The 14,701-nt window shown below is 42.0% G+C and overlaps 1 protein-coding gene across 3 annotated transcripts in view; it reads right to left on the bottom strand.

The window, feature by feature from the left end:
• The window catches only part of MRPL35 (mitochondrial ribosomal protein L35), a 21,602-nt gene that overhangs the window by 1,346 nt on the left and 5,555 nt on the right, over positions 1–14,701 (bottom strand). For 2 of the 3 annotated variants that reach the window (XM_037741367.1, XM_037741366.1), the window contains exons 2-4: positions 10,393–10,461; positions 3,819–4,008; positions 2,678–2,822 (exon numbers count right to left, since the gene is read on the bottom strand). In XM_037741367.1, coding sequence (XP_037597295.1) covers positions 2,678–2,822; positions 3,819–4,008; positions 10,393–10,435 — 378 coding nt within the window. In that variant the 5' untranslated portion in view covers positions 10,436–10,461. Of the gene's footprint in view, positions 1–2,677; positions 2,823–3,818; positions 4,009–10,392; positions 10,462–12,717; positions 12,737–14,701 lie in introns of those variants that run through there. The other variant, XM_017536637.1, reaches the window with a different exon arrangement.

Genomic DNA, 14,701 nt, shown 5'->3' with positions numbered 1-14,701 from the left:
GATCTCGGCTCACCGCAACCTCCGCCTCCTGGGTTCAGGCAATTCTCCTGCCTCAGCCTCCTGAGTAGCTGGGATTACAGGCACGCGCCACCATGCCCAGCTAATTTTTTGTGTTTTTAGTAGAGACGGGGTTTCACCGTGCTGACCAGGATGGTCTCGATCTCTTGACCTCGTGATCCACCCGCCTCGGCCTCCCAAAGTGCTGGGATTACAGGCTTGAGCCACCGCGCCCGGCTGAATAATTTATTTTTAAAGACAAGGAAAATTAGATTGAACATATAAACTAGGCCAAGGCGGGCAGATCACCTGAGGTCTAGAGTTGGAGACCAGCCTGACCAACATAAAGAAACACCATCTCTACTAAAAATACAAAATTAGCCAGGCATAATGGTGCATGCCTGTAATCCCAGCTACTCGGGAGACTTGAACCTGGGAGGCGGAGGTTGCAGTGAGCTGAGACCACACCATTGTACTCCAGCCTGGGCAACAAGAGCAAAACTTCATCTCAAAAAAACAAAAAATAAAACCAACACTATAATCATAGCTTGTTTAAACCACAAGGGATCTTAGGTGCCACCCAGCTTAACATTTGGCTGAAACCACACAGCAAGTCCTTGGGTCCTTTCAAGCCAAGGGCTCTTTGTGGCACAATACCAAATGAACAAAGCCATGGCTGTTTGCTGAGAACGTGCCATGGGTTTCTGACATGTCTTAGTATCATCACTGTGACCATCAACTTCTGTAAGAACAGTGATAAAATAAGGAAAGGTTATTTAAGAGTTCTGGTTTTAAAACGCTGGAAGTTAGATTTTTGCCGCTCATTGCTTACAATTTTAAATGCAAAGATTCAAAACCAAATCTCTACATTTGTATAGTAATTTTTTAGTTTGCAGGCCAAACGAGGTTACTATGGATCTCTGACGTACAAATACCTAATTTGCTGTCCTGCTCATTATCACCAGGATCCTTTAAAGATTATTCATGGAATGGAACCACTATGAAAATGCTTCAAATTTTTTAGACAATCTCCAGATTCAATAATGGAGGAGGGGCCAGGCGTGGTGGCTGACACCTGCAATCCCAGCACTATGGGAGACTGAGACAGGCAGATCACCTGAGGTTGGGAGTTCCAGACCAGCCTGACCAACATGGAGAAACCTGTCTCTACTAAAGATACAAAAAAATTAGCTGGGCACAGTGGTGCACGCCTGTAATCCCAGCTACTCAAGAGGCTGAGGCAGGAGAATCGCTTGAACTCAGGAGGTGGAGGTTGCAGTGAGCTGCGAACACACCACTGCAGTGCAGCCTGAGCAACAGAAGCAAAACTCCACTTCAAAAAAAGAAAAAAAAAAGAAGAAGGAAATAAACAATAAATATCAAGGACTACTGGATAAAACCATGTCATGGAAAATACTGTTTTACACACTAGTATAAATTAATCTACCCAGATTTTTTTTTTCCTCTGAAAATTAGATTTTGAAGAAGCAGGGCATTCTATACATGGTATACTTTTTGAGAGCCCTGAAATGAAACTAGGATTATGATTGGAGAGTATGATCAGGTCCTTTACAGTAACATGAGGACTCCAGAGCCCAGTAAGAGGTAAATGGAAAGGAAGGCAAGGAAATCCACCCATTTTATTTTGCCGAGGGCTAGATGAGGACCTGGAAATAACTGGTATAAAAACAAAGTGAGTGGGTGGGGGGGGTGGTTAGGCGCCTTGGCTCATGCCTATAATACTAGAACTTTGGGAGGCTGAGGCAGGTGGATCACTTAAGGTCAGGAGTTCAAGACTAGCCTGGCCAACATGGTGAAACCCATTCTCTACCAAAAATACAAAAATTAGCCTGGCATGGTGGCACACACCTGTAATCCCAGCTACTTGGGAGGCTGAGGCAAAAGAATTGCTTGAATCCAGGAGGCAGAGGTTGCAGTGAGCTGAGATCATACCACTGCACTCCAGCATGGGCGATAGAAAAAACAACACACAAAAGGTAAGAAATGTTTCCAATGGTCCCAAATTCACAAAACTCAGAACCATCAGAACTTTAGTTTAGCTACTTATGGATTATATGAGCTTCTTTTGACTGGTGTAGAAAACCATCCACCACAGTGTTTCAATAGAGAAATGAGCTGAGAGTTCCAATCAACCCATTTATTTACAAATTTAAGACTGTTTATAAGATGGGAGAATCCTCTCAACCTTTTAAACAGCAAGAAAGTTCTGCCAACTATTTTATTTTTACAGGGAACCAGATTTTGATCTTTAAAGAATTATTTAATTTCCAAGTAATAAAAGGGAACTGCTGCTTTCTTTTTTTTTTTTTTTTTCAGACGGAGTCTCACTCTGTCGCCCAGTCTGGAGTACAGTCGTGTAATATTGGCTCACTGCAACATCTGCCTCCCAAGTTCAAGTGATTCTTCTGCCTCAGCCTCCCAAGTAGCTGGGATTACAGGCATCTGCCACAAAGCCGGCTAATTTTTGTATTTTTAGTACAGCTGGGGTTTCACCATTTTGGCCAGGCTGGTCTTGAACTCCTGACCTCAAGTGATCTGCCTGCCTTGGCCTCCCCAAGTGCTGGGATTACAGGAGTGAGCCATCATATCCAGCTGAATTCCGCTTCATTTTAATCTATTCATACTCCTTTTTCAAATAAGTAACAGTGTGAAGACTTACCTTTCTCCTTACCCAAAGGCCACAATGAAGTCGAAGAAACCTGTAGATGACAGCTTTCACAGTCTTTCTCTTGCCTTTTTGTGTACTGAAGTATGTTAGAGATCTGGCTGGCAGCTTCAGGACACTTGGAAGCAAGGGGGCCACTCTAAAATATATTTTAAAATTTTTAGCTTGTAATCAGACTGATTAAAGGATTAAAATTCATATCTATAATAAGAAATTAGTGAAGCTGCTCCAAAGGAATGGAGCTAACTTTTCATATACAATGTTACTTCCAATGATCCATGAGACTAAACATGAATAAGAATAGCAACAATCACCAACTCACAAGTCTTCTAAAACCCACCCCCTCAGTCCCTGTAAAAGAATTCACTCTATTATCATACTTTGATTTCTTACCCATCTTCCCACCAGATTGCAGACTCCTTAAGGACTTCAACTTGCTTATCCTTGTGTCCTTTTTGCCAAGTACAGTGCTAGGCACCGGGGTGTTTAACTGAATGTTTGCTGACTGAATGACCAACACACGCAACCCAGCCTTATAAGCTAAGCATCTTGTTCACCCTCCACTTTGGATGACAGCTTCCATGCAGGAAAGCATACATACAACATCAGAAGCATGCTGTGTTTGGCACTTTCCTGCCATAGGCACCTAGATACATGGATGTCAGTTAGAGTCTCCCACTCAATCAAGCAAAAGTCAGTCTGCACAACTAACTGCAGGTGGGCAAAGAATACCACCTACTTCTAGGATACCTTTGCAGGCATAAATATCTTGGAAAGTTTGTCTAAGCATCACATTTACTGAAATATATCCTACCGGCTGGGCATGGTGGCTCGTGCCTGTAATCCCAGAGCTCTGGGAGGCCGAGGCAGGCAGATCATGAGGTCAGGAGTTTGAGACCAGCCTGGCCAATATGGTGAAACCCCATCTCTACTAAAAATACAAAAATTAGTCGGGTGTGGTGGCACTCGCCTACAGTCCCAGCTACTCAGGAGGCTGAGGCAGAAGAATCGCTTGAACCCAGGAGGTAGAGGTTGCAGTGAGCCGAGATCATGCCACTGCACTCCGGCCTGGGTGACAGAGTGAGACTCTGTCTCAAAAAAAAAAAAAAAAAAGAAAGAAAGAAAGATACTCTACCTATTAAGGGTCACGGAAGTATGCCCACATGTCAGGTTTCTCTCAGATGTGATAAGTCTGGAAGTGGAGGAAACAACTGGTGTCTGAATATGACCAAAACGTCCAGTGGACAATGAAGAAATAAAAGAGGCATTCTTGACACAGTTTCGGTAGGTTGAAGATGCCAAAATATTTAGGGGCCGTAGGATTCCTGTGAAGACAGAAGCATATATACTTAATATAATACTCCAAAATATGCATCCAGATATTAAAAATTAGGAGATGTATCAATGCCACCAAGTATTACACAAAATTAACATGCCCTGAGCATCAGATTCACCTGGAAGCTTTTAGCACCTAAGGTATAACCATAAAATAATTACCCATTTTATATATACAATTCAACAATTTTTAGAAAATTTAGAGAGCTGTGCAACCATCATCACAATCCAGTCAGATGTTTGCTAGCTCTATGTCCAGTACTAGGAAAAACGATGTGTGTAATCTATGTTCCCACCTCTCAGATCTTATATTCTGGTGAGACAGAACTCTCACACACAGTACAATGGCAGGTCAGGGATACAAGAGCTTGGACCCTTCCTGAAGAGACAAGAGTGGCAAGAGAAAGAATCTTGAAGAAAAGAGAAGAGGCACTTGGGTTCTCCTCTAGAAAGTGAACAGGCCCTTAGAAGAGGAGCAACACATTTCAGGCAGGATGAACAACATAAGCAAAAGCACAGGGACTGAAACAAATACAGGTGACCCTTGAAAAACATGGGTTTGAACTGCACAGGGCCACTTACACACAGATTTTTTTCAAAAAAATTTACATCAAGTGCGCCTGCCTGTCCAGCCTCTCCTTCTACCTCCTCCACCTCTTCTTTCTCTGCAATCCCAGACACAGCAAAACCAACTCCTCCTCAGCCTACTTAATGTAAAGATGATGAAGACCTTTATGATGATCCACTTCCAATTAATGAACAGTAATCAATTTCTCTTCCTTATGACCTTCTTTTCTCTAGCTAGCTTTATTGTCAGAGTATATAATACACATAACATGCAAAATATATATTTTTAAAATTCTTTTTTTGAAGCAGGGTCTCGCTTTGTTGCCCAGGCTAGAGTGCAGTGGTATGATCATAGCTCACTGCAGCCTTGACCTCCTGGGCTCAATCAATCCTCCTATCTTAGCCTCCCGAGTAGCTGGGACTACAGAACATAACACCATGCATGGTTAATTTTACTAAAGACAGAATTTTGCCATGTTGCTCAGCCCGATTTTGAACTCCCGGGCTCAAGCGATCCACCTGCCTTGCCCTCCCAAAGTGCTGAGATTAAAGGTGTGAGCCACTATGCTTGGCCTGAGAATATATGTAATTCAATGGTTTTTATTATTGTTAAGGCTTCTGGCCAACAGTAGGCTATTAGTAATTAAGTTTTGGAGGAGCCAAAAGTTATACTTGGATTTCAACTGCGTGGGAGTTGACACCCCACCTGCTGTGTTGTTCCCAGGGTCAACTGTACATGTACAGGTTGAGGACCAGACCTGCCTGAGGATGAGACTGCTCGCCTGACTATCAGAGATGCCTGGGGAAGAGTGGGCAGTGAGATGGACCAGGTCAGAAGGCAGATTTCAGAGAGCTAGATGTGTGGTCTGGATGCAGTCCTCTTACCAGTCCTTCCCACTATGGCCAGACTAATAGTTCATGGCTGCAAATTAGAATCACTCATGGAGCTCTGACTCCACCCGTAAACTCTGACTAAAGTCTAGTATGAGACTCAAAATTGTGCGTGCTATAGAAGTTCCACAGGATGAGAATGTCCTGAGAACTTAATGTATTTAAAAAAACACACTGATACAAAACCAAAAAAGAAAATGTGGTGATGGTTCTACCACTTGTTAAATTAATAAAAAATCCTAAAACTGTACACATAAAATGGGTAATTTTATGGCATGTAAATTCTACCTCAATAAAGCTGTTAATGGTCCATCTGAGTCTGACACTCAGCTGGGACTTAGAACTATTCTCGTATTTTCCACTGCAATGATTTCATGTAACAGATGAGGGGCCATGTGGTGTAGCAGTGCTAGGGTTTGAATCAGATGGTTTTGGCTCACAGACTTCCTTGCTGTGTAACTATGGGCAAGTTACTTAACCTCTCTGTGCCCCAGTTTCCTCAAATTTAAATAAAGTTAATTATGAAGAGGTAATGAGACTTGAATGAAATGAAGCATGTAAAGTGCTTGGAAAATATTTAGCACAGAGAAAACATATAATGAATACTAATGGCAGATAATAAAGAAGAGGAATACTTAGCAAAGATGATACAGGTTGAATATTATCTGAAATGCTTGTGACCAGAAGTATTCTGGATTTTTTTCAATTTTGCATAAAGGAGATATCTTACATGAAATTCGTTTGTTTCATATACATCTTATACACATAGGCTGAAGTTAATTTTATACAATATTTTAAATAATTTTTTTCCTTTTTATTATTTATTTTTATTTTTATTTTTAAGAGTTGGGGTCTTGCTATGTTGCCCAGGCCAGAGTGCAGTGGCTATTCACAGTTGCAATCCCACTACTGATCAGCACGGGAGTTTTGACCTGCTCCGTTTCCAACCTGGGCCGGTTCACCCCTCCTTAGACAACCTGGTGGTCCCCTGCTCCCGGGAGGTCACCATATTGATGCCAAACTTAGTGCAAACACCCGATTGGCATGGCGCACTGCAGCCCAGAACTCCTGGGCTCAAGCGATCCTCGCACCTTAGCCTCTTGAGTAGCTGGGACTACAGGCACGCGCCACCGCGCTAGGCTAAATAATTTTTGTACATGAAACAAAGTTTGGGCTGCTACCCATCACATGAGGTCAGGTAAAGAATTTTCCACTTGTGGTGTCACGCTGGTACTCAAAAAGTTTCAGATGAGAGATGCCTAACCTGTATACTAACAGGTGGCCGGCTGATGAAGAACATCTTAAAACTCTATTTTACTTTTCTCCATCAGCGATAGCAGGGCGGGGTGAGGTGGCTCACACCTGTAATCCCAACACTTACGGAGGCCAACGCAGTTGGATCGCCTGAGTTCAGGAATTCGGGACCAGCTTGGCCAACATGGTGAAACCCCATCTCTACTAAAAATACAAAAATATTAGCTGGGCAGAGTGGCACGTGCCCATAGTCCCAGCTACTCAGAGGCTGAGGTAGGAGAATCACTTGAACCCAGGAGGTGGAGGTTGCAGTGAACTGAGATCATGCCACTGCACTCCAGCCTGGGTGACAGAATGAGATTCTGTCTCCCCCCATCCCAAAAAATGAGATAATAATTTGCAACTGAAAATAGTATAAACAGTGGAGCAGAAAACTGATGACAGCCCTTACATAGAGTCTCTGGAAATCAAATTCTCTGCCCACTGAAGGAATTAAAGTCTCCGGGTATAAATAAGTTAAACCTCAAAGAACTGAAAAGATGTGCAGATGTAATAAGGTAGGAGGTTATCTTTGAAAGAAGAAGTGCATTGGAGGACTGTAAACAAGAAAATGTTCCAATTTTCTGGTTTGGCACCAAGGGTATAAAGAAAAAAAAAGAAAAGAAAATGTTCCAATTTTCATAGGTCATCGGATTTTGGTATGACTCAGTTAAAAATATTTTAAAAACTCAAATTCTTTTGTTCTCAATTTTATGAAGATCCTGAGGCTGCATAAGGCATATTTATCAATTTTCATAAAAAAACAAGCTGGGAACAATGGCTTGTTAATGTACTTGTGAAGAGATGGAGTATCAGAACTCCAAGTGATTTTAGTTAAGAAAGAAAAACAGGCTGGGTGTGGTGGCTGACACCTGTAATCCCAGCAGTTTGGGAGGTCGAGAAGGGTGGATCACCTGACATCAGGAGTTCAAGACCTGCCTGGCCAACGTGGTGAAACCCTGTCTCTACTAAAAATACAAAAAATTGGCCAGGAGTGGTGGCAGGCACCTGTAATCCCAGCTACTCAGGAGGCTGAGGCAGGAGAATCACTTGAACCCCAGAGGCAGAGGTTACAGTGAGCTGAGATCGCGCCATTGTACTCCAGCCTGGGCAAAAACAGCGAAACGCCATCTTGTTGGGGGGCGCGAGGAAGAAAAAACAGATCAAAACTGGCAAGACAAAATCAGGAATAAATACACTGAAGTTAGAAAAAAATGGTTACTGGAACAACAGGAACGGGGAACTTAGTTGAGAGCAATTCCTGGGAAAAGATGGCGGGAGGCTCTATCTACTGCACCATCTGGTGGACCAATCATGTGATTAAGCCTGTAATGGAAACCTAACAGCCTAGCTTTGTTAACAAAAGTGCAGTACCTAAAGGGAAGTAACTAATTTCCTTCAATTCTCTGTCCCCGTCTGGGCATTTTCACAGACTAGTCTACTCTAAACATACTCTTGTACAGAGAACACAGATGTTTTCACAAAAGAGGTAACACAAAACCAAAGTTTTGAAAGGGTAAGAAGAGACAGAAGGAACAGGACGCACAAAGGTGATGATGCACATTTGGGGAATTACAAATAGCCCTGTGTGGCATGAATCAAAGGACTGAATGGGGGACATCAACTGCACTGGGTGGGAGAGGAGTAGAGTGTGACAGATTTTTGATCTCATGTTTTCTAAAAGAATTTTGAAAAACTACCCTTTCACAAATTATTAATATCTAAAATATCAAATAGTTTAAATTGCTTAAAAAGCTATAATTTCCCACATATTTAAAATACTGACATTTAAAAATAAGCTGTCTCATCACTCTTTAAAATGTTTACAATAGAATCTAAATAGTAAGTTGATAACTACCTACATCTTCTATTTAAAAAATACAAGAACTATAAATTCAAGCAGATGAAAAATAACTTTTCGTTAACAGACACTCCAGAATAATGTAAAAAGACTAGCGGGAGTGGGAGAAGATAAAGGATACACATAAAAAAAAAAAAAAAAAAAAAAAAAAAAAAAAAAAAAAAAAAAAAAAAAAAAAAAAAAAAAAAAAAACCTAACTAAATAAGACAACCCAATAGGAAAATGGGCAAAATATTTAAGTGGGTATTTCATAAAAGAAATTCAAAAGGCCAATATACATGTGTAAACACACTACAGCTTGTCACTAATCAGAGAAATGCTTATTTAAATCTCAGTGAGATATCATTACAAAGCCACTAGATGAACAAAAATTTGTAGGTCTGACAATAACAGGTGTTGGTGAGGATGTGGCACAGTTTGGCAATACCAGGCAATGCTGAATATATACATATTCTCCGACCCAACAATTCCACAGCTAGTTTTACAAACACACACACAAACCCTCAGGAACAATTACACTCATTCGCCAGGACAAGATCAAATCAGCTTTGTACCTAACTGCCCCAAACTGGAAATGGAGAATTGTGGAACAGTCATATCATATTACATAGCAATGAGAAAGCATTATAGTTATGCAAAATGAATGAATGTCACAATGTAAAAGAAGACACTAAAGAGTTTACTGTATGAGTCAATTCATGTGAAGTTCAAAACCAGGCAAAACTATGTTTTTGAGAGATGCACATACAGATGCTAAAACTACTATAGGAAAAACAGGCAACCTAATAGTAATTACTAAAATCAGAACAGCGCTTCTATTTGGGGGAAGCAGAGAATTTTGATACACAGTGGAGAGGAGCATTCTGGTGGTGCAGTGTTTTGACTTGAATGTTAAACAGGTGTTTGCTTTAGAATTGTCAAACCATTCATGCATACTATACACAACTATCTTTATATGTACTATATTTCGCGAACACAAAAAAAATGCTCCACATAAAAAAAGCTTTTCTCTAACGGGAAAATTTACATCGTTGCATTTTCTTTACTAATCTCGTATATTCTTCCACAAAATTTTATCCTAACTTATCTTGTGTGAAAGTAACTTACTGAGCATCCTACGGTATTTAGATACTCTTTAACTTTTTGCAACAAGTACTAAACGGCAGTGACGGCAACTTAACTTCTTTACTTCTGCTATCTCAGTCAAGAAGTCTTTTTACTTCTGCTATCTCAGTCAAGAAGTCCTCATGCCAGCCCTTGTGCCGGGGGCTGTGGTTAAAAATTAGCCTTCAAGCTTACTATGTGTCAGGCACTTCCCAAGACGCTTTACGTGCATGATCTCATTTAATCCCCAGGTAGGTGGTATTACCCCCATTTTACAGGTGTAGAATCTGAAGTTAGGAGAAATTAATTCTCAAGGTCAAAGGTCGTGAATGGCAGCAGGTCTTAGTCTCTAAATCAGAAAGTTAGGTGGGCCTTTTTGGTCTCCCTCGCCCTCTTCGCCCCAGTTTCTCTGGCTTGTTTTCTAGGGAAGAAAAAGCTAGCAAGGAAGCGTAAAATGCGGGACACAAGAGGCCCGCCCGAGTGCGAGTCGGGGACCTTGGCTGCCGGTCACACAGCCTCAGAGAAAATTGGGCGCGACCCTCTTATCTTAAATAACGACCCTTTTTACTTGTTAACCTTCAATCTAAACGCCCATTCCATCCTGCACCAGTTCCCCATTCTGTGAAGGCATGCAAAGAGCAGGTCACTCTACACCAACCTGAAGCCGTTCTCACCGCACCAACAAAGGCACAGGCAGCCATCTTGCCAACTTCGTCTACGGCGGCCGCTTTGGGTTTAAAAGCACAAGAGAAAAGGAAACGTAGAGAAAGCAAGGAGGCGGAGTCAAGGAAGAGGAAAAGAACAAAGGAGTGGTCCACTCAACCTTTATTGAATGTCATCGCCAGGTTCTGCCCTTCGCCGCTGTGAAACAACTGCCTATAGACGCTTCTACAAAATTTCTATTTAAAAAATTCTTATTGAAGCCAGACATGGTGGCTCGCTCCTGTAGTCCCAGCTACACTAATCGGAAGACTGAGGTGGGAGGATCGCTTGAACCCTGGAGGTCGAGGCTGCATTCAGATGCAATCACGCCACTGCACTCCCGCTTGGGCAAATATTTTAAGCGAAGGACCCCGTCTTAAAAAAAGAAAAAAGCCCGGGCGCAGTGGCTCACACCTGTAATCCCAGCACTTTGGGAGACCGAGGCGGGAGGATCACGAGGTCAGGAGTTAGAGATCAGCCTGGGCAACATGGTGAAACCCTGTCTCTACTAAAAACACAAAAATTAGCCATGTGTGGTGGCACATGTCTGTAGTCCCAGTTACTCGGTAGACTGAGGCAGGAGAATCGCTTGAACCCGGGATGCAGAGGTTGCAGTGAGCCGAGACCGTGCCATTGCATTCCAGCCTGGGCGACAGAGCAAGACTCCTCAAAAAAAAAAGAAAGAAAAAGAAAAAAAATTTTAATTAAAGAAATTCTACAATGGCATGCATGTTTAAGGAAGAAAAAAGAGAAAAAGAAAAATAAAATTCTAATTATGTAATTGAAAGACAAAGTACACAACATAGTTGAAGATTTCTTTTTGCTCTTTTTATTAAATTCATTTGAGAAAATAATGAATGTTAACCTTCCAAAACTGGAAGATGTTAGTAACAATATTTAAAATCATTTTGTGCTTTGGGAGGCTGAGGTGGGAGGATTGCTTGAGCCCAGTTTAGTCCAGCCTGGGCAACATAGTGAGAACCCTAGCTACAAAAAAATTTTAAAATTCATCAGCTGGATGAATAACCTGAGGTCAGGAGTTCAAGACCAGCCTGGCCAACATGGTGAAACCTCATCTCTACTAAAAATACAAAAAATTAGCTGGGCATGGTGGCAGGTGCCTATAATCCCAGCTACTCCAGAGGCTGAGGCAGGAGAATCACTTGAACCTGGGAGGCGGAGGTTGCAGTGAGTCAAGGTTGCCCCAATGCACTCCAGCCTGGGCGACAAGAATGAAACTCCGTCTCAAAAAAAAAGAAGAGAGATAAAAAAAGAAATAATTCGCCAGTTGTGGTGGTGTGCTTTTGTAGTCCCAGCCACTTGGAAGGCCAGGCAGGATTGCTCGAGCTCAGGAGTTCAAGGTTAGAAGTGAACTGTAATCACACCACTGTACTCCACACTGTACTCCAGTCTGGGCCATACAGTGAGAGCTTGTCTTCAAAAAATTGTTTTGGAAGAAAACTGGATTGTCACCTATATCAAATGAATGTAAATATTCTAAAGATACTACACACACATACACACATTATTTTTAAAAAATCAGTAACAATGTCATTTGGTCATTTTGTCAACAGCATCTCGACTTTCCCTGAACAATTCTACCTTCCTTATTTTATTCTTGAGAATTGGTGAGTATATATATTTTTTCTGATGTTTCAAATGGGGGGGGGGAACCCCACAACAAAACTGTCTCTTCTATCCCACTGCCCGAGATTTTCTCCATAGGGAATATCCAACATCATCCATGCATATACAATATACAACATTACTTACTGGGTGAAATGGGTAAGGGTGAAACACCTGGTCTCAAGAAGTTCACATTTAATAAGGAGACAAGCACAGGACATAAATAAGGCAAGGCAGATAAATTATTCATTGGGGCAGTTAAAAGTTGAGAGAAGTCTCTGGAGTGATCTCAGATGAGCAGGGAGGCTATAAGATGGATCTTAAACAATGGGGAAGACTTTAGCAAAGACAAAGCCAGTCTATGCAGTTAAGAATAGCAAGAGCTAAGGTCAAAGGAGAGGGTGCCAAGACAGACCCAGGATTTATTAATATTTAGAGCAGTAGTTCTTAAACATTTTCATCTCAGAACCCATTTACACTCTTAGAAATCGTTGGGGATCCCAGAGAGGCTTTTCCTTTTATGGATTATATCTATTGGTATTTACTCTCTTGAAAATTAAAATTGTGAAAAATTAAAAAGTTATTGTGTCAGTGTCCTATTGTTGCTGTAACAAATTACCAGAAACTCAGTGGCTTGAATGACAAATTATCTTACAGTTCTGTAGGTCAGAAGTCCAAAACAGATTTCACTAGAATCAAAGTAAAATCAAACCAAAGGGCTGTGTTCCTTCCGGAGGCTCTAGAGAATTCTTTTCCTTGCTTTTTCCAGTTTCTAGAAGCTGCATTTCTTGGCTCATAACTTCCTTATATCCTAAGACTGCAATTGTATCACTTTGATCTCTCTATCCATTGTCACATCTCCTCTGACAGTCCCTCCTACATTCTTTTTTCTTTTCTTTTTTCTTTTTTTTTGAGACAGGGTCTCACTTTGTTGCCCAGGCTGGAGTACAGTTGTGTGATCTTGGCTCACTGCAACCTCCGCCTCCCAGGTTCAAGCAATTCTCCCTGCCTCAGCCTCTCAAGTAGCTGGGATTACAAGCACGCACCACCATGCCCAGCTAATTTTTGTATTTTTAGTAGAGACGGGGTTTCTCCATGTTGGTCAGGCTGGTCTCAAACTCCTGGCCTCAAGTGATCCACCTGCCTTGGCCTCCCAAAGTGCTAGGATTACAGGCAGGAGCCATCATGCCTGGCCCATTCCTCTTTTTTTTTCCTTTTTTCTTTTTTTTTTTTTTCAGACAGTTTCGCTCTTGTTACCCAGGCTGGAGTGCAATGGCGCTCTAGGCTCACCACAACCTCCACCTCCTGGGTTCAAGCAATTCTCCTGCCTCAGCCTCCCGAGTAGCTGGGACTCTGGGACTATAGGCGTGGGCCACCACGCCCAGCTAATTTTTTTTTTTTTTTTAGTAGAGATGGGGTTTCGCCATATTGACCAGGATGGTCTCGAACTCTTGACCTCGTGATCCACCCGCCTCGGCCTCCCAAAGTGCTGGGATTATAGGTGTGAGCCACCATACCTGGCCTCCTCTTTTATTCATAAGGACTCTTGTCATTACACTGGGCCCACACAGATAACACAGACTAGTCCCTTCATCTCAAGAGATCCTTAATCATATCCACAAAGTCCCTTTTGTCATGTAAGGTAGCATATTCACAGGTTTCAGAGATTAGGAGAACGAGGACATCTTTGGGGGTAACATTATTTTGCCTACCACACTTATTTAATAATAGCAATTATAAACCCATTACATTTTTTAAATTTTTACGTTTTGAAGCAGAGTCTTGCTCTGTCACCCAGGCTGGAGTGCAGTGGTGACATCTCAGCTCAGCGCAACACCTGGCTCCCTGGTTCAAGCAATTCTCGTGCCTCAGCCTCCTGAGTAGCTGGGATTACAGGTGTTTGCCACCATGCCTGGCTAATTTCTTGTATTTTTAGTAGAGATGGCATTTTGTCATGCTGGCCAGGCTGGTCTCCAACTCCCGACCTAGTGATCCTCCTGCCTTGGTCTGCCAAAGTGCAGGGATTACAGGTGTGAGCCACCACACCCAGCCTGAACCCATTACATGTTAACATAAATAACACATTTTAATGTAAAATAGCTATCCTAAAATAAAAAAGAATAATGAGGATGGTATTGTTTTACTTTTTTGCAATCTCTTTAAAGTCTAACATTAAAAAACCCCAAAACCTAGATTCTGAAATTTGCTTCTTCAATTTCTTGTGATATCATATGTCAGGTAGCCTCTGGTATAATTCCGTACAATTATGAGATGAGAGAAAGGCAAATAATATCTTACTATGAAAATAGTTTTTATTTTATAGACGTCCCTGAAAGGGTTTCAAGATCCCTAGGGGTTCCTGGAACATGCTTTAAGAACGTCTGAGATGGTGGGGTGCAGTGGCTCACGGCTGTAATCTCAGCACTTTGGGAGGCAGAGATGGGCAGATCACGAGGTCAGGAGATCGAGACCATCCTGGTTAACACAGTGAAACCCCATCTCTACTAAAAATACAAAAAATTAGGCCGGGCGCGGTGGCTCAAGCCTGTAATCCCAGCACTTTGGGAGGCCGAGGCGGGTGGATCACGAGGTCAAGAGATCAAGACCATCCTGGTCAGCACGGTGAAACCCCGTCTCTA

Source organism: Cebus imitator, unplaced genomic scaffold (assembly GCF_001604975.1).
Source record: "Cebus imitator isolate Cc_AM_T3 unplaced genomic scaffold, Cebus_imitator-1.0 Scaffold99, whole genome shotgun sequence".
NCBI classification, from domain to species: domain Eukaryota; kingdom Metazoa; phylum Chordata; class Mammalia; order Primates; family Cebidae; genus Cebus; species Cebus imitator.
This window is presented reverse-complemented; position numbering and strand designations above follow the sequence as displayed.